The sequence below is a fragment of the Perognathus longimembris genome, chromosome 21 (assembly GCF_023159225.1).
Source record: "Perognathus longimembris pacificus isolate PPM17 chromosome 21, ASM2315922v1, whole genome shotgun sequence".
In the NCBI taxonomy this organism is placed as follows: Eukaryota; Metazoa; Chordata; class Mammalia; order Rodentia; family Heteromyidae; genus Perognathus; species Perognathus longimembris.
Window position 1 is genome coordinate 5,795,647 of NC_063181.1, and position 23,207 is coordinate 5,818,853.

Sequence of the window (23,207 nt, forward strand, 5' to 3'; positions counted from 1 at the left end):
AGAGCCTTGTACTGACAAATGACCTGGGGCATGTTGTCTGGTTCGTGGAAGGCCCAGAGGCGGTGCGTGTCCGATGAGGTTAACATTCCTGCCTGTCTTAGCCGTGTTCACACGCAGGAACACGCGTACCCTGGTTCCCTGGTCACCGTGCGCTCACGGTAACTGAGCACGTCCCTGGAGACTCCTCCCTCCACGGGCTTTTCTGTACAGCAGGCAGCCGGAGGGATGTGCGTACACCTGTGAGCGTCCTGTGCTGGTGTAGCCAGGGTGGAGGACCCAAGGCCCAGCGTGGAACTTGGTGGAGGTGGTGGCAGCTGGGAGACTCCAGACGAAAGGAGGACTAGCCCCTGAAGGGTCCAGGAGAGCCCACCCGGCCTACGCAGGACACAAGGACGGCGACACTGGAGAACCAGTGGGAATCACGCAGTGGCGAAGCCAGGATTCAAGCAGATTCCAGGCAAATCACTGGTACAAGGCTGAGCACGGCTGCCCTCGCCACACGAGCAGTGGGAGACTTCAAGTCGCTTATGAATACGGTTTATTCTCATCGCCAGGCTCTGCCATGCCTCAACATCCCTAGCTAGCTTCAAGACCCAGTTGCCCACATAGGACACAATAAAGGAGAGGTGAAAGGGGAAGATGGAGCGAGGTGAGCTGTGAACCTCAGAGGTGGGAGATGCTTGCCAAACAGGGCATCTAAAAATGGACTGAAGCTCTCAGCCTCACCGCACATTTCAAGGGCAGGGAGGAGGGGCCCAGGGCTACCTCGACGGCTACTGCAGACATCCTAGCGGAAGACCCTGTGGGAGACAAGGGTCTGGAGGTCACAGCGCTCTGCAGACCCCAGCAAGGGCAGCAAGGACACCCACAAGCGCGTGCCAGCTTCTCGGAGCCACCACCCCGCCTTCCCAAGAACACAAAGAGCAGGAACTCCATTGTCACTGCTTTATTCAATAAAGGCTCCTAATCTCTGCTCCGGTGCTTCAAAATGAACCGCACATTTTCTTGCAAAAGTCTGGTTGGTCGAAGGCAAATCACCACTGAGCTGTCCCCATTCTGTAATGTCAGGATACCATTGTTAAGAGATCAGTGGAGGATGCAATTACGCTCAGTCCTAATAACACACGATTTCTCCTAGATCTGAAATTACAGCATCTTTGAAGGATTTCACGTCAAGAAAGCCATTTTGTCCACACCCCCTTCGGAACCATGCTGCTGGTTACAAGAGGTGAAGTGAAGGCCACGTGTGGATAAGAGCACCCCCCTCCCCCCGTGGCGGGGAAGGAGCCACCGGCTACATCTTGGAGACCATGGGCCGGTTCTTGACTTCCGTATCCAGCCACTCAATGAGGATCTGGTTCAACTCAGCGGGCCTGGAGGGAAAACAAAGGCCATTTCACCCTGTCTGAACAGGAAGCCAGTGACCAAGCCAGGCTGAGGTTGCCCAGAATTAAGCCTGCGAACGGGAGCGGGGAATCCTTCCCCCACCCCCACCCCGCATCCCAATCTCCTTACTTCTCCATCTGTGTCCAGTGTCCGCAGTCCTTAACGTGTCCCCTTTTCAGGTGTGGGATCTGAAGGACAACGGGAGGATGTACACGGGGCTGCTTTCATGTCAGTGCAGCAAGCCTCAGAAGCGGGGGAGGGGTCTCTTGCTGCCCTGATCCCCAAGAACCAGCCTAGGGGGCCCCACTCCGCTAGGAGGAAAGGGAGCGGGGGCGGGGCTCTGGCTGACTCTCCCGTCTGGCTGGGCACGGCCATCTCCCTTCTGGGCCCTGGTGCTGCCTCGGTGGGTCACTTGGTGACGCTTGTGCCCTCACCCAGTTCTCCATGTTCTTGGACATCTGCGGCGTGAGGACAGCGTCCTTCTCTGCCGTTACCATCAGGGCCGGGACCAGGATCTGGAGAAGAGAACAGGCAAAGGAGAGGCCAGCACACCACCACCACCACCACCTGAGACCCTCCCCCCTTGTGGGGCGTGTCAGCACGCCCAGGGGTGTCCTCCACAGGAAAGACCCTCGCCATGCATGTCACTGCCGTCCAGGTGTGGCTCCTGCCACACTCTGCAGGAAGGAGCCAGCCGTGTCATTCGTGCTGGATTTAGTACTGTAGTGATGAGCAAGCATGTGCGTGCATGCATGTGTGTATGCGTGTGTGTGTGTGCATGCATGTATACGTGAATGGAGCGGCCAGGGCAGGTACCCTAGTGCACGGCAGAAGAAGCAGGAATGGGCTTTACTTCTATCTGCCAGAGCCTCTCCCAGGTTCTCTCCCGTGTGTAACATGTCTTCCTTCCCCCTCTCCAGTCCTGGGGATTGACTCCAGGGCTTTAGGGACTTCCGTCTGCCAGGCGAGTGCTCTACCACCGAGTGACACCTGCAGCTCCTCGTACGTTAGACTCAGGCCAGCTTGCCTCCTCGCCTGCTTTGAGGGACTGTGACATGCAATCAGGACCTGCTATCCGAGGGCTGCAGCGACCCCGTGATCTAGTGTGCTTCCCAGCACACCGCATGCACGATCACCCCCCCGGGGTGGCCCGAGGGGATGCCAGCACCTGAGCCCACGGAGCCTTGGCCGCTGTACTTCCCCTCTGATGTTTGCCATTGGCAACGGGAACTACTTCCCTTTACAGAGCTAGAAGCTCAACAGAGGAATGTGAGACCCACGGGCAAAACCAAAAGAGAGCACAAGCAAAGGCCTTGTGCTCAACACGCCTCTGGATCCGGGCTCCATCCTGGCCCATCGGCTGCCCTTGCCTGAGCAACTGCGGAGAATCCCGGGCATCCCGGGTGATGCCCCCCGCCCCCCACCATCCCAGGGGAGGCACCAGACAGGTGCTAAGGAAGCTCCCGTGGGACGTCTGTCCCAACCCCAAAGGGAAAGGACAAAGTGGGCGGGACTGCGCAGCCCAGCTGTGGCCTGGGACCGTGTCGGGTGGGGGGGTCAAAGGGAAGTAAGTGAAAGGCATCTTAGAGGAACCCGGTATTCACCTTCCGCCCAGCACCTTTGCAACCCCACTTCCAGTTTCGTTCCATGTTCCGGTACCAGTTTAGGGGACCTCTGGAGGTGGAGGAGAGAACAGTACACGTGAGCTTTGAGAGACTGACTGCTCTGTCCCCGCAAAGGTGCTCGGTCATCCCTGGGAGGGTGCTCGGTCATCCCTGGGAGGGTGCTCGGTCATCCCTGGGAGGGTGCTCCATCATCCCTGGGAGGGTGCTCGCTCATCCCTGGGAGGGTGCTCGGTCATCCCTGGGAGGGTGCTCGCTCATCCCTGGGAAGGTGCTCCATCATCCCTGGGAGGGTGCTCGGTCATCCCTGGGAGGGTGCTCGGTCATCCCTGGGAGGGTGCTCGGTCATCCCTGGGAGGGTGCTCGCTCATCCCTGGGAGGGTGCTCGGTCATCCCTGGGAGGATGCTCGGTCATCCCTGGGAAGGTGCTCCATCATCCCTGGGAGGCTCAGGACACGCCGAAGCCCGGGCTACAGGGCCATCCCTGGCCTCTAGAGACGTGTTGGAGGGTGAACGAGCCAAGATCAGCCGCTCACCACGAGGCCTCTCTGGAAAGGAGCACTGGGAGGTGGCGCAAAGATGCCCAAATGTAGGTAGGCCTCATTTACCTGGAATCTCGTGTCGCTCTGAAGACAGAACTCAGAGCTACTAGCTGATCCACAGAGAAGTTGAGACTCAAAAGCGACTCGCAACTCCTGTCCTTGGCGGAGGGGTTATAGGATAGAGCAAGCTGGACTACCCTAACCGAAGCCTGGGTGAACACCACAGACAGTGTGTCTTCAGACCCTGGGAGCATTCAAGCCAGGGCTGGCCTGGCACCCTGGGGGGGGCCGCGGTGAAAGGAAACTGGGCCTCATCCCGGGAGCGAACGCCTCCCTCCGCCAGGCCCGGAGCCCCGTCGGCTCCGTACCTGAACCCAGACTTCTTAAACTGTTGCACGTAGAACTGGATTTCTTCCTCCGTGACCATCTTGCTGAGGCTCGGGTCCTGGGGAGTCTTCACAAAGAGGCCTCCTGCAAAAAGCCACTTGTTTCTTCCTATCCACAGGCCCAGGGTTCAAAGCTAGCGTCCTCAGCAGCTGAGCCGGGGCACCGGTGCTCCTCCCACATCACGCCTTCACGTGGAGTGAGGGCTGGTGCCCCCTCACGCGTGCTTACACCCACAGCGCTGCCCCGCGGCCCGAGCTGTGGCACACACTGCTCCCAACGTCTGCCTTCCGCTCAGGCGACACCGCTCCCGCCAGGCCCCGTGGCCGGCACCTCCGGGGCTCCCTCGTGCCGAGCCTCCCCCCAAACAGCTGGACGCCTTCTGCCCAGCCCTGGGAGTCCTGACGGGCGCTCACTTGCTGGGTGTTTCCTCTTGGTCAAGAGGGGCCAGGAGATGCGGGCTCTGTACCCCCACAGACCTTCCCATGGGGAGCTCACTGCGGGACCCCATCTTGTCTTTAGAGGTGCTGCTATTATCTAGTCTGTCTGCCCGGGGTCAACGCAGCTCCCCAGGGCTTCCCTGTGCCTGAACGAAGTCAGCAGCCAGACACCGAGCATTCAGACACCTGCACGCTCTAGAAGGCTCTTACCCAGTTCAGTGACTTTGTGCACAGTAACAAAGCCCAGCTGGAAGAGAAGTAAAAAGGAGGTCATGGGTGGGGCCAAGCCAGGCCACAGAGGGGGCCATCTGGGAGCCCTCAAGGACTCCTGTTCTCTGGGGGGCACATCCTGCGACCGCAGGAGCAACCCGGGATGGTATTGACCACTCCATGCTCTCTCCCCGTCCTGTACTCGCATGATGCGGTTGAATGAATCTCTGAGGCACAGCAAGGGATTGCTAATACCCAATGACAAAATAGCCAGGAGGGAGGGCTGACACAGGACGGGCGTGAGGGCTTACGGAGTTAGGGTGTCACAGACCCCTTCAGCCTGCTAGAACCGGGTTAGAGGCAGCGATTACTTCTGCACTGGAGCAAATCAATGACGGCCATTCCCGCGGTAATCGTGCTCGTGGGATCATTCCCACACCGCTTGGCTGCTGTAACCGCTGCTCACATCCGGCGACGGGGGGGGGGGGGGGGGGGGGGGATGTCACAGCAGAGCACGGAGTCGGGACCTGGATCTACGGGCTCCAGAGCTGACAGGCGAGGGGGCCTCCGGATGGTTCCTCGCTCCTGCTCCCCCCAGCCCCCCCTTCCAGCAGAGCAGCTCCCCTCCCCCACATCCCCGCCCTCCTCCATCCCCCACCCCCACGCCGTACCTCATCACTGGTTCGGAAGAAGCTTTTGAAGGTTCGACTCAAGTTTTGTTCCAGTTCTGCCTCTGCTACTCCCTGAAACAGAGAGCACCACGGAGGGCTTGCGGAGGGAGAGCTGGGGGCCTCAGCCCTTCCCACAGGCCTGACTGCAGCCACAGGGCCCCCCCCCTCCTGCCCCCCTCCCGCCCCCCGCCCCATGTCCAACCTCCCTCCCATCCCACCCAGGTCCCTTGAGAAAAAAATAAGACAGGGTTCATGGTGAATGTTTCCCTAAATTCCTGCTGCCTGTAATAAGGCTTTTACCGGGGAGGGAAGGGGTGGGGGGTGCTGTAGGCTGACGTGGGTGCTGAGGGGAGCTACGGCGATGAGAAAGAATCCAAGGCCTCTGAGCAAACAGCGCTGAAGGCCAAGCGAAGTGAGTGCAGAGCTCTTTGGTTCATGTAGCAACCTCAACATCAATGTCTGTTTTGGGGGCTAAATTACTACAATCAGACCGCCGGTGGCTAGGCTTCTGAGAGGGCGCCCCGCGTTTCCCTGCGAGGGGCTGGGCCGCCTGCTCGGGGTGTTATTACGCATAATTAAGCGCGCATTGCAGGATCCAGCGGGCGCTCCGCAGGGGCCTGGCTGTCCAGCCGCCCGGCTACCAACACAGAGGAAGGGCAGGACACACACGGAGGGGCACACGTGCTCCTTCCCACCTTCTTTTGTCTTCTTTCCCTCATCCATCCGAATTGAACATTCCTTAGATGCTCATCCAATGCCCAGCAGTGCGGACAGGGGGGTTGATGATTGTACATGTGTTTAGAAAGCAGGGAGATTTTACCTGCTCTCTCTCTCTAGCTTGTTTGTTGCAGCCCTGGGCTTTGAGCACAGCCCCCTCCCTCCCGCCCGCCCCCTTCCCGCTGCCGGGCTGATGGGCTTTCTGTGGGTGGATGGGCGATTTCTCTTGGTGCTCACTAGGTGTGTACTGAGTCTCGGCGTGCTTTGCTCTTTCGGGGGCCCATTGCAGAGCCCGTCCCTGTCCAGGCCTCGGCGGGGCTGAGCTCATAAACAGCAACCAGCTCTGCAGCGGGGACGGGGGTCATCAATCAGAACCGAGGTGCAAATGCCCCGCGGGAGCAGGGCGTACATCCATCGCCGCGGGCTCCCGGAGCCCCGGCCTTCGTGAAGCACCATTGAGTCTCCATGTACCGCATCGCACGCGTGGGCAGGCGTGGCGATGAACAGGCCAGCGGGGATCGCATCAAAAATCCCTCCAAGCACAGATTCGGCGCCGTGGTCGATAAATGCGGCCTTCCCCGCTCCCCTAGTGCAGGGCTGGAGCTCTCGGGGGGAGAGCGAGCTGCGGAACCCGGCAAGGTGGTCCCCGGAGCTAGAGCTGGGGGGTCCTCCTCCCTGGCAACAGCCCCAGCCTCTCCTCTACCCTGACACCTCCCGGAGGCTGCCACCGTGGAGGCCCGGTGCTCAGGAGGCTCGGGGGCGGATCGCACTTCCTCAGGACCGAGAGGGGCAGAGCCACTCGGTGGTGGCGGAGCGTGGCGAAGGCCGCGCGTGCGTGGACGCGGCGGAGGCCACGCTGGGCTCGTCGGTGGAAAGGACGCTCTGTGAGCAGAGCGCGTGCTCAGCAGACACACTGCAGCCTGCCCCAGCCAGTGCTGGCCGCACGGACAAGTCGCTCATGACCCTGCTGTCTGTGACCCTAAGGGCACAGTGACACCCCATCACCTGTGTCCCCCACAGTTCAAGGCTGTCTTGGTGGGACCTGGGTAGACTTGGCAAGCTCCCATACTTTTTTTTTTTCCTTTTGCTGGCCATGGGGCTTGAACTCAGGACCTGGGTGCTGTGCCTGAGCTTCCTTTGTTTGCTCAAGGCTAGTACTCTGCCCCTTGAGCCACAGCACCCCTTCCAGCTTTTTCTGTTTACGTGGTACTGAGGAATCGAACCCAGGGCTTCATGTGTGCTAGACAAGCACTCTGCCCCTGAGCCACGTTCCCGGGCCTCTCCCATACTCTAACCGCACACTTGAGAGAGAGGCAGCACCAAGCGAGCACCCAGCCCTGAGCCCATGCACAGCTCCACAGCGGGGGCAACCCTTCCCCTGGCCACCCTACACGCACACGCATGCACACACACACACACACGCACACGCAGACACACATACCCTCCCACTTCCCCCCACGTACACACACACACCCCCCCACCTACCCACTACCCATCCACAAGTACCCTCACCCCCCCACACCCATACACTTACACACGCGTCCCCTCACCCCCCCACACCCATACACTTACACACGCGTGCCCTCACCCCCCCCCACACACACACCCTCACTCCCCAAGGACCCACTGTTCCCTGCAACCCACACACCAAGCCAATCTGCGAAGTCATTTGCGGCCAATGCCATGGACAATTAAAGCGGCCGAAGGAAAGCCAACAGGGAGAGAGAGGAGGAGGAAAGGACGATGGTGCGCATGCCCCGGCCCCCGGCACCCCCACTTACTGGCTCTTGGAAGTAGAGCTGGTAGTTGAAAGCTGGGATGTTCTTGATGACCTCCATGGGGTGCATGCTGGGGTTGTCCGGACTGTAGGGAGTGTTCACGCTGGCCACCGCCCTGCAGAAATAAGGGGCGCGGCGACAGGGCCCGTGAGAGGGCGACCCACGGGGACCGACAGCCACCCACAGGTCGAAAGGGACGCTCAGGCGGGAAAGTGCTCTGTGACGGGCAGAGCCTGGGAAAGGAGGACTGGAACTCAGGACTCTGCTCCTAGCCCAGCGGGTTTGCTTTTCTTTTCCCCCATTTAGCTTCTTCCCGTCCCCCAATGGGCCGGTGACCTCTGTGACGACAGGTGCAGGGGCAACCGCAGCCAGACTAGAGGTGGAAGCGTGCAGGGCAGGGCAAGAGCGAGAAGGGGAGCTGGCAAGCAGAGGTGGCCCGGCTCCGAGGTCGCGGGGTGAGGCAGGGAGAGCAGCTCACCCTCCCACGCCCCCTTCTCGTCTCTGAGATGTCTCCTGGGGTACGAGATGGGGGGGGCATTCCTGTGGGGGTTTACCAAGTTCCGCTGGCCGTGGACACCCACCTCACTCTCTCGGGGTAGAAGAGCGCCATTTTCCACACGAGCACGCCGGCCCAGTCGTGGCCGATGAACACGGCTTGGGGGACGCCCTGCACGAGGGGAGAACGGGGAGCTGGTGGGGTGGGGGTCAGGAAGGGCGCGTGCGCCGCCAAGGCCTTCTCCCTGACAAGGCAGGATGGCGTCCGGAACGCCCACCCCACGAGCGCCTCGTGAACGGCCAAGGCCTCTGGCCCCCAGCTCCGCCCCGGCTCCCGCGGGCTCCACTCTGCTCTGTCCTCTACTCCAGCTGCCACCTGAGGGTCTTAGGACCCCCTCCACCTCCCCACTCCTCACGGGGGGGGGGCGGGGTTCCTGGCCCAGGTCCCTGCGAGGTTCTACACCTGTGCATCCACACCCAGACCCAACAGTGGTCTGTGCCTGACCCCGCCCTGAGGACCGCCCCTCCCCACAGTCCGGCTGTCGTCCCCCCCCCCCTCGGCCCTGCACCGCGCCCCACTGAACGCACCCAAGTCTCCAAAGAGATTGACTACAACAAAGAGATTGACTTACCAACTTATCCAGGAAGGATACCATCTCCTAGGAAAGAAAACACAGACGGCCAATCAGAAAGCGGAAGCGGGTGGAATCAATAAAATATCGTACTTAGAGCTGCGTGCCAGAGGCTCACCTATATCTATAATCTATCTATCATCCAAGCTACCCAGGAAGCTGGAAACTGGAAGATTTCCATTCAAAGCTAGATCTGAGAAAAGTCTGTGAGACTCCAAGCACCCAGGAAAAGACTATGCTGAAGGGTGGCTGAAGTGATACAGCGCCAGCCACAAGCAAGAATGCCAAGCAAAAGCAGGAGACCCCGAGACCAAATCCCGGTAATGGCACACACACGATGCATGTGTGTGCTGTGCTCCAGTCACTAAGCACTGGGGTGCAGCAACGAGCAGCAGAGGCAAATCTCAGTTACTCAGGGGGAGGAAAACAGAGGATCACAGTCCGAGGCCAGAGCCGGTGGAGGTGGCTTGAGACCCTATCTAAAAGACAAACCGTAAGGAAACAGGCGGCTGTGTGACTCCAGTGACAGGGCACCTGCATAGCAGATGGGGCCCTGAGATCAAGCCCCAGCACTGGAGAGGAGAGCGAGATACAGAGACAGAGAGGTGAGCGGTGGACAGAACGAGCCGCGGTAGCCCCGCCCACTCCTCCAATCACAGTGTTCCCCCCCCCCCCCCGACCTCTGGAGGTCACTGATGAATTCCCAGGGTCCTCTCCCAGGAAAATACACGTGGGTGCCCATGCCTCAAATTCCAGGCCCGAACATCCCAAGTCCCTATCCCTATCCCTGTACACTCTCCAGAGGGGCTGGGGATAGCTCGCTGAGCTTACCCACAGAGGCGCATGCTCAGAGCTAAAGGAGAGTAAAGGAGCCTGGGTGAGCATGGAGGCCTGCCCTTGACCACATTCTGCAGCTGAGCCCATGACCTTCACCCAAGGTCATACCCAGTGGCAGGAGCACTGGGCACAATGTCTCCACAAGTTAGAGATAGCAGTGGTGCTGTGTCACAGTCCAGCACTCACGGTTTGCACTTCTGAGTCTGCGAATGTTCAGGTTTGTGGGTTCCATAAAGTTACCCATAAAACAAATACACACAGAGGCCAGGGGGTCCAGATGGGGGGGGGGATGACAGCAGCCGGACACAAGGCGGGCTCCACAAAGGCCCACTGAGGGACACAGGGGAGTCATGAATTGTCGGGAGCCAAACTTGCAGCTAAATACTTCCTGACCTCTGGCTGTGTTTTCAAGGACGTGCAAGGAGATGGCTTAATGGAAAATGGGAAATGCTTTACTATGTCTGCCATGAGTCCATTCTTAGGTTAACCAACCTCACCCAGTCTTAGCTATGTCGGGTATTGCTAACTCCAAGCCTTTTTGTGTTCTGGAATTTTAAGCCTATGCTGTTTCCTGGTTTTCAAACTGCATATAACCTGGAAGTTAAGAATAAACCTGGCTGCAGTCTTGAGTTACAATCTTAAGTTGCAGACCTCCCGAACCCCGTCTTTGCCTCTTGTCCCTTTTCTCTTGTCTTGTATTTTTCCTTTTCTTTAATCCTCGCCCCCCTCATTCAGGATTCCCTTTCCGGCAATGAATAAGATCAGGAGCAGGAGGAGGAGAAGAGCCACGCTGGAGACTGAGGCAGGGCGGCAGCTGGGCCTGGGAGCTGGGCTGTGCCTGACTTCCGTGGCTGAGACGCCAAGGCCTGTGGGGCTGGGGCGAAGTGGGCGTGCACACTGTCGGGATGGGGAGGCCGTCGGGGAAGTGGGCGTGCACACTGTCGGGATGGTCAGGGGAAGTGGGCGTGCACACTGTCGGGATGGAGAGGCCACAGTGGGGACGGGAGGCTCAGAACTCGCTCAACTAGCTATTAGCCCAGACAGTGACCTGAACCTGTGGCAAACTAACTACTCCACACGCATCAGTTATCACCTAGAACCATCATCGTAACTTTCGGAGGTTAGACCCGAACACTGCGCCTTGTGTTTAAGGTCAGGTGGACAAGCAAGCGACCAGCTGGCTTCCATCAATGAGAAACCCAGGGTAGACTGGCGTTACGGCCATCACTGAAGACCCTTCTTACCTTACACATTACTTCCATGGCGTATTCTTCTATTTCTGTAATGAAGAGCAATAATGAGTGTTGGATCCACAAGACTGCAAATACAGCAATAAACCCCGAGGGCCTTCTCTTTTCTGCCTGTACTAGGAGCTCACTCAAAGCTGGGGCTCTTCCACCTGAGCCCCGCCCCACTTATGGCTTTTGCTGGTTGACCTGAGCCTAGGTCACCGGGCTTCAGTCACGGCTAGCTGTGTGATCACAGGGGCAGCCGGCTTGGCTCACTGTGCCAGGCCACCAGAGGGCATTTCTGATCCTTGGAGGACCAGGAACGGTGTTATCCCTGGCTGGCTTCCCATTTCCCATCCCGTGACTTGGCCCAAAGGTGATCTCTCATGTTGTTCTTGGACAGATACCTGCTTGGGCCCAGGGGGGGGGGGGGTGTGAATCATTTGGTCCACACTGAGCACAGATTGTTCTAAGGGGATAGGAGGGTATTTGATGGTGAGAATCAGTCAGAGATGGGAGGGGAAGGGAGAGGATGCAGGCAGGGCGAGTGTGATCAAAATGCTCAACGATCATAATAATCTGGTCATCAAATTGCCATAGGTCCTCTAGGGCTAGGCACGCATCCTACAGAACTGGAAACGGGGCCCGGGGTTCTCACTGCATACCCTCACGGTGGGCGAAGGTGTCCACGTGTTTACAAATGGACAAATGGACAGTTCTCTACATGTAACAAGTGCACTCTGCCTTAAAGAAGACGCAGTTCTTAGCAACAAGCCTGGAATTCAGGATGCCACGTGGCAGACGCAGCCGGCCACGGAGGCGCACATACTGTAGCGCCGTGCTTCCGGGAGGCGCCCAGGGGCTGGCTGGACCCCCGGAGGCCAGGGGCTGACCTGGGACAGGGCCAGCTCAGTGGGAGAAGCAAGACCACGCAGGACAGCGGGGCGGCCAACCCACCAGGAGGGGAGGACGAGTCTCCATAGCCTTTCATGTCCATGGCCAGAACCCGGTACCCGGCCCGGGCCAGAGCGGGGATCTGGAAAACAGGCGATGGGGACGCACAGTGCAGCGCCCATCCCTCCCTCCCGCTCCCTCCCCTTCCTGCGGTGCCTCCGTCCCAGGTGCCACATTCCCGTCACAGGGTCTAGACAGCCCCTCCCCTCGCCCTGACTGGGGTCTACCTGCCTCAGTTTCCCTTACCTGGTACCTCCAAGAGAACCAGCTCTCAGGAAATCCATGGCAGAGGCACACGACGGGGCCAGAGCCCAGCTCCACAAAATGAAAGCGAACCCCAGGCTGCGGGGGGAGAGAGGGGAGGGGCCGTGACAGCGGCATCAGGAGCCCCGGGGGGTGGGGGGGGGCTCCCATATAACAAGTTCTATCTCTGTGTACTTGTGTGTCTCCCTCCTTCCTTCCCACCCCCTGCCTTCCTGGTGGTACTGGGGCTTGAACACAAGGCCTTGCACCTGCTGGGCACATGCTCTTCCCCCCCCCCCCCCCCCCCGCGAGCTACCCACAGCTAAATGTCCCGCTTGATGCTCTGGATGACCTCAGCTGAGTAGGCGGGCACCTGGGCGGTTTATCCTCAGGGCAGCACGGCCCTCCATGCACTCCTTCGCAGGAGCCCAGTGGGAAGCACCCTGCTCAGCTCCCTTCGGAGCTGGGGTCCCGTCGCGCAGCGAGCAGAAGCTTGCCCGAGGCTGGTCTCAGCCGACAGCAAGGCCTTGGCTCAGCCTGCACTCGGCCTGGTTCTGCTCACGAGTTAAACGGAGCAAGGACAAGGCAAGAGAGACCACACAGTGAGCCCCTAAAGATGCCCCGTTGGAAGCTGGGGGAGATCTGCTAGCTGGGCCCCAAGCTAGGGCCCCGCCCCACATGTCCTTGACCTTGCTGTGGCTCTGGCCGCCGGGCACTTCGGGCGTGCTCACCCCTCTCTTCATCCCGTCTGTGGGCTCCTTGCTCCTGCCTGCGCCCCTCCCATCCAGGCCAGGCCCAGCACAAGGAAAAACTGTTGGGCCCTGAACACAAAGCTGGCTCTGCCCGGACGGCAGCGTCCTGGGCGGCCCAGGGCTCAGGAGGCCTGTGGGTCCCTGGCGAAGCAGCCGCGCTGCCCATGCTGCTTTCCACAATGTGACGCGGGCGCCATGCCCATCAGTGTTTGAGGGCCGGGGGTCATGGGAAATACTCTTTCCTCGTATGCGGATCGTGGCTGTACGCAAGGCCCTCTCCGCGCCATGGCAGACTCACCTTCACGGTCACATACCCGTGGCCCACGTCACTGGGACTGCAGGGGACCGGCAGGGGCGCTGCGGGACTGAGAAGCTGGAAAGGCCAATAGCAAGAAGGTGAGAGACGGTGTAGCATCTTCCCGCAAGCTTTCCTCAGAGGGAGCTGGCGAGCCCCGCCTCCCCTCCCGCGTCCTGCTGGCTGCTGTCCCTCCCTGCGGCCTCTCCTCCTCCTCCTCCTCTTGGTGGAGTGCCAGGCCTGGGCTCCGGCCCAAGGGTTGGGATGGAAAGCATGGCCTCCCAGCCTGGCCCATGGACTCCCTCACGCGATGCTCCGCAGTCCCTGCTCCTCGTCGCAAGTCAGTGCACAGGAACCAGACCCTCAGAGCTGAGGTGTCCGCTACTGGGAGCCCCCAAAAGATGACGGGGGCGACACCATCCTCCATGAGGAACAGGCCTTACGTAAGTGAACACATTTTCTGTCACAGACATGGCCGTTACAGGCCTATCATCTCAGCACTCAGGGGGCTGAGGCAGGAGGATGGCGCGTTCCGGGCTATGTAGCAGGCCCTTGTCTTTGAAAAGAAGGAAATGATTTGTTTCATGTTGTCTAAAGAGCAAGGCAGGAAGGCTCTGAACAGCCTTCTCTTACCTTGGTTCCCTGACTGGAGCAAAATTTAGTTTACACTCTTGCCATCGGACTGAGTTTCCTGCATCAAGACTGGAGGGGAAACGGAGGCTCTCCGGGGTGGGGGTGCAACGAGCTGCCGGCACAGGTGGGTGTGAATCACACACAGAGCACTGGCAACCCAGACCCCGGCTCCCCGCACCCCTACTTTCTCCACACAATCCACGCAAGCATGGCCAGAAGCCAGGCCCTGCACAGACACGTTACCTGCAGCCCGGTGACTTTCTCCAGCTCTCTCAAGGCGGTGTCAGTGTCCTGGGCATGGATGGTGACCATCCCCAAGTCACGGGCCGGCTTCAGATTGCTCCCAAAGTCATCGAGATAAACGACCTGGACCCCAAACAGCATGGCCAGCGGCCGGGGAAAAACCGTCGCATGAAGAACACCAGAAAGAAACAGAGAAACTCCAACAGGGGCTGCTTCATGAGACAGAATCCTTCTCCCCGGTCCCACTTACTCCCCGAGGAGGTGGCTGGGTGGCAGCGTGCTCATCTAGCAGGCACAAGGCCCTGGCTTCCATCCCCAGCTCCACAACCAACCACGGAAACAATAAAAACCTATCTAGTTGCATAAGGAGACTCACATCCAGAGACATATACCTACTGCTTCAGCCTACCCTAAAAGTGTGAGAAGGTTAGGGATGTTATACATTTTTGATGTGATGACATTAAAATTCGCTTCAGAAAACTGACGTACGTGTGTGTGTGTGTGTGTGTGTGTGTGTGTGTGTGTGTGTGTTGGGGCTTGAACTCAGAGTCTTGAGCTCTTGCTTAGTTAGCTTTTTTTGCTCAAAGCTGGCGCTCAACCACTTGAGCCACACCTTCAGTTCCAATGTTTTGCTGGTTAACTGGAGATAAGAGTCTCTTGGATTTATCTGCTTTGGCTATGTTTGAAACATAACCCTCAGATCTCAGTCTCCTGAGTAGCTAAGATTTCAGGTGTGAGATGCTAGTGCCCAGCTAAAAGCAACATGTTCAAATAGACAAAGGGGAAAAAAAAGTCTATTCAGAAACTCCAATGAGGACAGATAACAAAACAAATTACAATCATACAGTAAGTAGCAGAGTTTCCTATTAGAAAGGAAACTGAAATATCAGTCCAATAGAAGAAAGTCTAGAAGTAGGCTCAAACACAAATGAGAATTCGTTTCTAATAAAGGCATCATGTCTAATCTGTAATGGAAGTTAGTGGGTAATCTTGATAGGACTAGCTGGTTATTGGGAAAAATGGATCCTGCTCTCATGTCTTATTCCAAAATAAATTCTGGTTACCCAAGATTTTTTTTTAAAAAGAAAAGAAATAGAAAAGAGGATTTGGAAGTTACAGAAGCAGACATGGGTGAGATTATTTATAATCTTGGAAGATGGCAATTCATAACTTTTAATAGCTCACCCCACCCAGAAGCCCTGAGTGGGGAGACTGACAGGCTTGTGTGTGCTTGGGCTTGGAGCGCTGCTCCCACCCCACTCCAGGTGCTGGGGACAGAAGTCATCACCAGGGGGACAGGGAGAATGATCCTGACACTGACACAGAACGAATCCCCGGGAACGGGGCTAGGGTTTGTTCTGATCCTCTTGTAGGTGGGGGGTCAGTGAGAGAGATGGACAGAATGGAGAAAAGGGACTTAAGTTTGGTCGCGTCGCCTTTTGAAGGCTGGCATAGTGGTGTACGAGGAAATGGGCATTTCAGCGTAGGGATCTCGTGAGATAGTCGGGACAGGGATGGACCTTGGTGCACAGGAGTCGAGGAGCATATTCTGCTCCCCGCTTCAGTGGGATGGCCTTTGTGGGCGCTGTGGCCTTGGCCAAGTTTCCTGGTTTCTATTTATTCATAGGTAAACTGAGGTTGCTTATCTAACACCTTTTGATGGTGTCTGTTCACAAAGGGGTCTCACGCTCACCTGAGAGAGAACTTTCTAGACTGAAGGACTTCCTTCAGAAGTCCTGGCCTGGAGAAACAAACCTAGAGCCCAAAATGTCCCCTAGACTATGAAGTAGGCTTCTCTCTGGTAGCCACAGGGCTGGGACAGTGTTTCCCTCTGTCAGGAAGCTTCCACGCACCTCGCTGGGACTGGCCTTCACGGTGTCCAGCACGCACTTGTACATCTGCACCTCGGGCTTCATCAGCCCCACCTGACACGATTCTATGAAGAAGTCGAAGTGCGGACTCAGCTCACTCATCAGCCGGGCCACACTGCCTCTCTCAGTGCTATCATCCAGCCAGTTGTTGGTGATGATGACCGTTGTAAACCCTGCACAGAAAGGTGCCCGTGAGCAGCCCAGCTACAGAACTTGGCCCTGCGTGCTCAGAGACCCCACGTGGGGCCCACAGCCTGTGCCAGCTTCCCACAGACAAGCCCTATCTCTACCCATGAGCAGCTCCCAGCACAGATCTGAGAGCGAGCTGTGGCTACAGTCTTTTCTGAGGGGAGAAGGAACTGGACAAGGGTTTGAACTCAGGATCTTGTGCTTGTTAATCAAGCTCTCTACCATTTGAACCACTTACACTCTGGGTTACTTTTCACATGACAGTCATGTGGTTTTGCCTTGGACTGGTGTCAGACAGCAATACTACTTATAGCCTCCCTGCCAGCTGGAATGACAGGCGTCTACTGCCACTCGGATGGGTCTCAACAACTTTGTGTTGGGCACACTCCTTTTGAATGCCACATTCTGAGTAGCTGAGATTATAGGCATGAACTACTAGGCCTAGTCTGGATATAACCCTTAATCACTTGTACTTTAATGTTCTCACACTTGCCAGCTCATTTGATCAAAACTGTAGTTGTTTCAAAGGCTTTATTTTTAATCTGTGATGGAAGATTGGATCCTCTGGATTATTATTAATACTGGTGCTGCTGGAAGGACAAAGTTCTGTTTATAAGATAATCATTGGCCAAAACTGTTTAATCAGATAAAAGTCTGGTTGTTTTCCTAAACTTTCTAACAGTAGTGTTTTCTCCATTTGGCAGTCATACTTTGTAGTTCTCTGCCCTGTCCTGGGTTCTAGTGTGGTCAGGAGAGGGCAGTGTGCAGGCCTTACCTTTCTTTTTGAGGGCCAGTGCGGCCTGAAGCATGGGGCGGTTGATGTTTCTTAAGGACGCTGCTTTGCTAAAGATTTGACTTATGGAGAAATTCTCTGGGAGGTGGACTCCAGAGGCTTCAGCGTACTTCTTGTAGTTTTCTTCTATGAGGGGCACCCACTGTGAAAGTGAGAGAATCGTGACACGGTGTAAACCTCAGAGCAGGCTGGGCAGTCCCCATGGATTCCTAATGTGCACATTCTCGTGACCACACAATTCTGTGCTGGGGACTCACCAACTGGGAACATCAACATCCACTTCCCAGAAGACATGGACCAATATTGCCCCTGGCAACACCATTCCTACAGAGCCAGGCTGGAAACTACCCACATGCCCACAGGTTAAATAGTCCTCCGTCTGGTCCCCCACACAGAGCGCTCCTAAGCGCGCTGTCTCCTAAGAGCGCTGTCTCAGTCTCTCGGGGTCTCTGACTCTAAAGCAGAGTTATCTAAGTCCTAGTGGCCGCTCTATCCTAACTTAATTCCTCCGGCTATAGAGTCCCTGGGAAAGTTCTTCAGGGGCTTGTTGGCAAAGGAGCCTCTAGTTGGCCCAAAAGAACCACAAACCAGTCCTAAATGCTACTTAGGAGGACTGTACGGTACAAAATACAGAACACGTAGGGTGTATTGTACACAGAGTATACGGAAACTTATGAAAGAAGATAGTGAGTTGCCCTCAGCCAAGGAGGAAACAGAAGGACAAAGAATGTGTGCACGGGGAGCAGGTCTGCTCCTCACCTCACCTGGGAAAACATGATCTCTCCTCTCATGAGGCGGGCACTGGGGCCATCCAGCCCATCTCTCCGGAAAATTTCACTCAGGAAACCTCTGGAAGACACACATAAAAAAAAATGCGCAACAATATCAACAATGTACTAATGATTACCTTGGCAGTGGGTAGAGGGATAGACACCGTTTATATTCACAAACTCCTGTGAGGAAGGCATGCTGCTCAGCGTGGGAGAGGCCGAGGGAGGCCCAGTCCAGGCCTCTATCCCCACCTGTTCACAACCTTCTAAAGGAATGAAGTGTCTCCCCCCCGCCCGCCCTCTGGTTTCAATTATGCACATATAGTTTCTACTTTGCAGTTTCTTATAGCCCAGACCGGCTTAACTCACGATCTTCTGCTACAGACACTTAAATACTGTGATTACAAGTTCTTCTTAATCTCTGTTTTATTTTTAAGCTTCTCCTGTTAAGAGCTAAAACAGATCTTCCCCCAAATTCCTGCACTGATGTTCTCATCTCCTGGTACCTCTGAGTAGGATTGCATTTGGGGACAGAGTCTTTAAAACCACAATGAGGTAGGTTGGAATGAAAGCTTAACTAGAGGCTGCTTGCTCGGGTTGGATCCCCAGCACCTACACAACCCCTCAAAAAGAGGTAAGGAAGTTAAATAAGCTCACTGGTATTGGTGCTAAACCAAGATGACTGGAGTCCTTGTGAGAAGAGGAAACCTGGACATAGCTATGAAGGGAAGACACCATGAGGACACAGGAAGAAGGCATGCCAAGCAAGGCCTTGGCAGAAGCCAACCTGGCCAGTACCTTGATCTTAGACTTCTAAACTCCTGGACTATTACCTTATGAAAGACAACCAGTCTATGTTATTCCTTATCGCAGGGGTCACAAATGAATATTCTTTGGCTCTTATCTACTATAGTTGGCAAGCCCATTGCAATTATTTGCCACCCTGAATAAGAGAACAAACAACTCCACCTTGGGATTTACCTTCCTAGCAGCCAAGTACCTTTACATCAGGCTTACCCTTTCACAGGTAAAATGATCGGCTCTGGACCAAATATAAAAAAAGATAAATATTTGCTAGGTGCCAGTGGCTGACCCCTGTAATCTGAGCCACTCAGGAGGCTGAGATCTGAGGATCATGGTTCAAAGCCAGCCTGGACGGAAAGTCTGTGAGACTTATCTCCAGTGAACCAGCAAAAACCTAGAAGTGGAGCTATGGCTCAAGTGGTAGAGTACTAGCTTTGAGCAAAAAAGCTAAGAGATGGAGCCCAGGCCCTGAGTTCAGTCTGCAGTACTGGCAGCAAAGAAGAAGAAGGAGAAGGAGAAGGAACAGGAGGAGGTGGAGGAGGAGGAAGAGGAAGAGGAGGAGGAGGAAGAGGAGGAGGAGGAAGAGGAGGAGGAGGAGGAAGAGGAGGGAAGAGGAGAGGAAGGGGAAGAGGAAGAGGGAGGGGAAGGGGAACAAGAAGAGGAAGAGGAGGAAAGAGGAGGAAAGAGGAGGAGGGGACGGGGAAGGGAAAGGGAAGGGAAAGGGAAGAGAAAGGGAAGGGGAAGGGGAAGGGGAAGAAGAAGAAGAAGAAGAGGAAGAGGAGGAGGAGGAGGAGGAGGAGGAGGAGGAGGAGGAGGAGGAGGAGGAGGAGGAGGAGGAGGAGGAGGAAAAAGGCCAGGCACTGGTGGCTCATGCCTAAAATCCTAACTAAATCAAGAGGCTGAGTTCAGAGAATCACAGTTCAAAGCCAGCCCAGCAGGAAAGTCTGTAAGACTCTTATCTCCAATTAATCACCAGAAAACCAGAAGTTTTGGTGTGGCTCAAAGTGGTAGAGCACTAGACTTGAGTGACAAAGCCCAGGCCCTGAGTTCAAGCCCCATGACCTACAGAAAAAAAGAAGGAAGGAAAGGAAGGAAGGAAGGAAGGAAGGAAGGAAGGAAGGAAGGAAGGAAGGAAAAGGAGCAGCACATACCTGTTATCTGTGGCCTTGCTCAAGTTCCCAGTATCAATAATGGCTCTGCCACACCTTTACCTTTAGTATTTCTGAACAGTGCTTTAGTAAGGCATGGTTCTATGCCATCAGATTTACATTTTTCAATGATTTATATAAATGTAGACTTGGGTAAATATCCTATTCCTATCCTGTTTCCATGCCATTCAACACTTCCTCCAGTTTAGGAAGAAATGCACAATTGGACCCAACCATCTTGATTTTGGTACTGGGGCTTGACTCAGAGGCTTTGCACACTCTCTTGTGGTTTTCTTACTTAAAACTGGTGCTCTACCACTTGAGCAACACCTCCTGTTTCAGGGTTTTGCTGGCTAGGGATAAGAGTCTCGGGGATTTGTTTGTCCAGGCTGGCTTCAAACAGGACTCCTCAGAGCTCATGAGTAAGTCAGGATGGATTACAGGTGTGAACTACCAGTGCCCAGCTTCAACCATATTTAAATGAGTACCTAAGGTATATGAGGCTTCATGCTACATGCTGTGATAGAAAAATGGAAACACATATTCGGTGTCTAGGGAGTTCACAGGAGACAAGGGATATGATAAATAAGGCCACCATGGTTGAGTGAGATAAAAAAAAAAACGGAGGGAAAAGTATTTCTTCTGCTTGATTAAGGAGGGATTAGGAAAGAGTAGGATCATCAGTGAAGCTATACAAGCGCAGACAGGGGTTTGAAAAAGAAGCAGCAAAGCCACCCTTGCTTCTCAGTGCCAGAACTGAGATGAGAACTTAGGTCTGCCCCCAGCAACCAGTGCTTTAATTAATTAATTAATTAATTAATTGTGGTACTAGGTATTAAACTCAGAGTAGTCAGGCACTCCACCACTTGAGCCACAACCTCAGGTCTTTTGCTTTCAGCTTAATTTCTGAGATAGGGTCTCACTCCTAACTTTGCCCCGTCTGGTTTTAAACTATGGTTCGCCTGTCTCTACTTCCCAAGCAGTTGGGATTCCAGGTGTGAACCACCATGTCCAGCCTTCACCAACGCTCTCAGACTATCTATCTAGAGCAGGATACCTGTGCCTTATAGTCTCAGCAATCATAATGCCCATTTCCACGTTGATGAAGCCACAAACCAATAAACTTCACAACTTACTCGCTGGTCGCTAGTTGAGTAAGTCCTCCTCCTCCTCCTCCTTTTCCCCCTTTCTTTCTCCTTCGCTGCCAGTACTGCAGCTTGAACTCGGGGCCTGGACTCTATCTCTTAGCTTTTTCTTTTTTAAATCAAATTTATGAGTCAAAAGGTAGTGAAATAACATTTGCTAAGAATGACTTCTTGGAGGAAGTGGCATTATGGCTCAAGTGGTAGAGCGCTAGCACTGAGCTGAAGAGCTCAGGGACAGAAACCAGGCCCAGAGTTCAAGCCCCACGACAGACCAAAAAAACAACAACAACAACAAAAAACAACAACCAAAAAGACTTCTTGGGAATGAGTTCATTTTTCTTTTCTTCACTTCATCAAAAACAAAAGAACAAAACAAAACAAAAAAATGACCTGCAGCATTGGGCATTCTTGGCTCCGAGGTGGCTTCCCATGTTCAAATAAAGTTTTCTGCCCAATTCTAATTTTTTAAAGTGTGACTGGTTTGACTGTGGACTTCAGATCCAGCTTGATTTTGTTTCTCAGCTATTGATAGAGTCACTCACCCTGGAAAGACTGCTATCTCTTTCTGAAGAGCAGCCAGGGAGATGCAAAGTCATTACTAAGCCAGAGGTAAACGCATCTAGACTGGGGTGGGAAGGGAGGAAAACCAGTTCCAGAAGTGGTGTGGGCAAGCTGGTTCCTTGCTAAGTCTATTTCCATATCTGTGAAAATTGAGGTTGCTCTAGACTCTGAAGCGTCGATGTTTTTAAGGTTTTATTTAACAAGCACGGCCGGCCTTGCTAGAATAAAAACATTCAGAATCCTGCTGGGTGTGAGGATCGCCTCTTAAAGAGTTTATAGGGGAAAGGTCAGGGCGGGTCTGATCTTCCCACAGCCAGAGGCGGAGCTGCGACTCAAATGCTGGGGTGCTAGCCTTGAGTGCAAACGCTCAAGGACAGCACCCCGGCCCTGAGCTCGAGTCCCAGCACAGGACCACCACCCCACCACCCCCACCCCCCGTCCAGCCACAATTCTAGGATCCTTAGCTGGGGCAAAACCCTCAGAATGCAACCCTTCCAGAGGCCGGCCGGGGTTACTATCGACGGGGTGTTTCTTCTGGATAGTTTTCTACCCGCGGCTGGGCTCTCCCCCACCGGCGGGGCTGTTTATTCTGCACGGCTTTCCGATCTGGCGGGGGCAGGGCTGGGGGGGGGGCGGGCGGTGGTGTCTCCCGTCGGGGGCTTCGCGGCGGTGGCGGGCCGCCGGCTCGCGGTGGTGAGCGCACCCGCCACGGGCCTTCGGGCAGCGGGGCCACTAACTTCGGCGCCGGGCAGTTGTTTCAGCCCTGCTCAGGGCTCGCCCGGGAGCGACCCGAAGCCGGGGCCCCGCCGGGCAGCAGCCCCGCCCCCGCCCCCGCCCCGCAGCGCCTCCCGGGCGCCCCTTACCTGGGCAGCGCCAGGGTCTCCTCGGTGCGGCGGAGGGCGCCCGCGATCGAGGGCATCGCCATCACCCCATCAAGGTCGAACACGGCCACGCGCAGCGCCATGGCGCTCGGGACGGGAGGGCGGGCGGGCGGACCGGCGGGAGAACGGGCGGGAGAACTGGCGGGCTGACCCGCGGACGCGCGGGGGGTAGCCTCGCCCGGGACCGCCCCGCCTCCCGCCGCCCGCACGCCCCGCCCACCCACGGCCCCGCCCGCTCAGGACCCGCCCACCCACGGCCACGCCCACCGCACGGCTCTGCTCACTCACGGCCCTGCCAACCTTCCTCACCGCACGCCCCGCCCACCCACGGCCCCGCCCACCAACGGCCACGCCCACCGCACGGCTCTGCTCACTCACGGCCCTGCCAACCTTCCTCACCGCACGCCCCGCCCACCGCACGCCCCGCCCACTCACAGCCCTGCTCACCCACGGCCCCGCCCACTCGCAGCCCCGCCCGCCCACAGCGCAGGGCTTCTCCACATCCACTCCCCCCTCCTCCCCCACGCCCCGCCCAGGACACGCCCACACGCGGTCCTCTGGCTGGCCCCGCCCCCTGGCGCCCCTGTCGGGGGTGGCCCCGCCTCTGTATCGCCCCGCCCCCATTGCCTCCCTCCCCCCCCCCCCACTGGCTCCGCCCCCCATTGCCTCCCGGAGTGCTGGGTTGGGGACTTACTTGGAACCGCTTAGACCCCTGTGTGGATGGCGTGGCTGGAGGACCCAAGTCCTTCCTGTTCTATCTCCCGCACTTCCCAGCTCCTGCCTGTTAGGAAAGTGGAGGAGAACGGAAAAGGAACAGGCTGGACTCGATCGTCCACCGGCTAGGACTGTGGATTGCCAGCCAGGGGCACAGACCTTCCCAGGGGTTTGGAGGGGCTGGGTTTGGGGGCCCAGTTGATACAGGCAGGCCTTAACAAGGAAACCAAGGAGTAAAACTCAGGCTGTAATTACCGGGGGGAGGGGG

General features: G+C 56.3%; 1 protein-coding gene across 1 annotated transcript; it reads right to left on the bottom strand.

The window, feature by feature from the left end:
* Positions 1-931: 931 nt before the first annotated feature.
* On the bottom strand, positions 932-22,317 carry Ephx2 (epoxide hydrolase 2). The gene is made up of 19 exons (XM_048330611.1): positions 22,208-22,317; positions 17,681-17,765; positions 16,899-17,058; positions 15,917-16,107; positions 14,064-14,186; positions 13,191-13,265; positions 12,144-12,239; positions 11,901-11,979; positions 10,959-10,993; positions 8,878-8,904; positions 8,332-8,417; positions 7,754-7,865; positions 5,256-5,327; positions 4,585-4,618; positions 3,919-4,021; positions 2,991-3,060; positions 1,821-1,901; positions 1,516-1,574; positions 932-1,373 (listed from the first exon to the last, which is right to left on the bottom strand). Exons 1-19 carry the CDS (start codon positions 22,306-22,308, stop codon positions 1,295-1,297), a joined length of 1,668 nt encoding a protein of 555 aa, XP_048186568.1. The 5' UTR covers positions 22,309-22,317; the 3' UTR covers positions 932-1,294.
* Between the last annotated feature and the right edge of the window lie 890 nt (positions 22,318-23,207).

What these genes read in the sequence shown, in the direction of transcription:
- Ephx2 (XM_048330611.1), bottom strand. Translation starts at nt 22,308, where the DNA reads ATGGCGCTGCGCGTGGCCGTGTTCGACCTTGATGGGGTGATGGCGATG. An exon ending in GAGACCCTGGCGCTGCCCAG is followed by an intron (nt 17,766 to 22,207) that starts GTAAGGGGCGCC and finishes TGTGTCTTCCAG; the next exon opens with AGGTTTCCTGAGTGAAATTT. An exon ending in CCAAGAACATGGAGAACTGG is followed by an intron (nt 1,575 to 1,820) that starts GTGAGGGCACAA and finishes GTTGTCCTTCAG; the next exon opens with ATCCCACACCTGAAAAGGGG.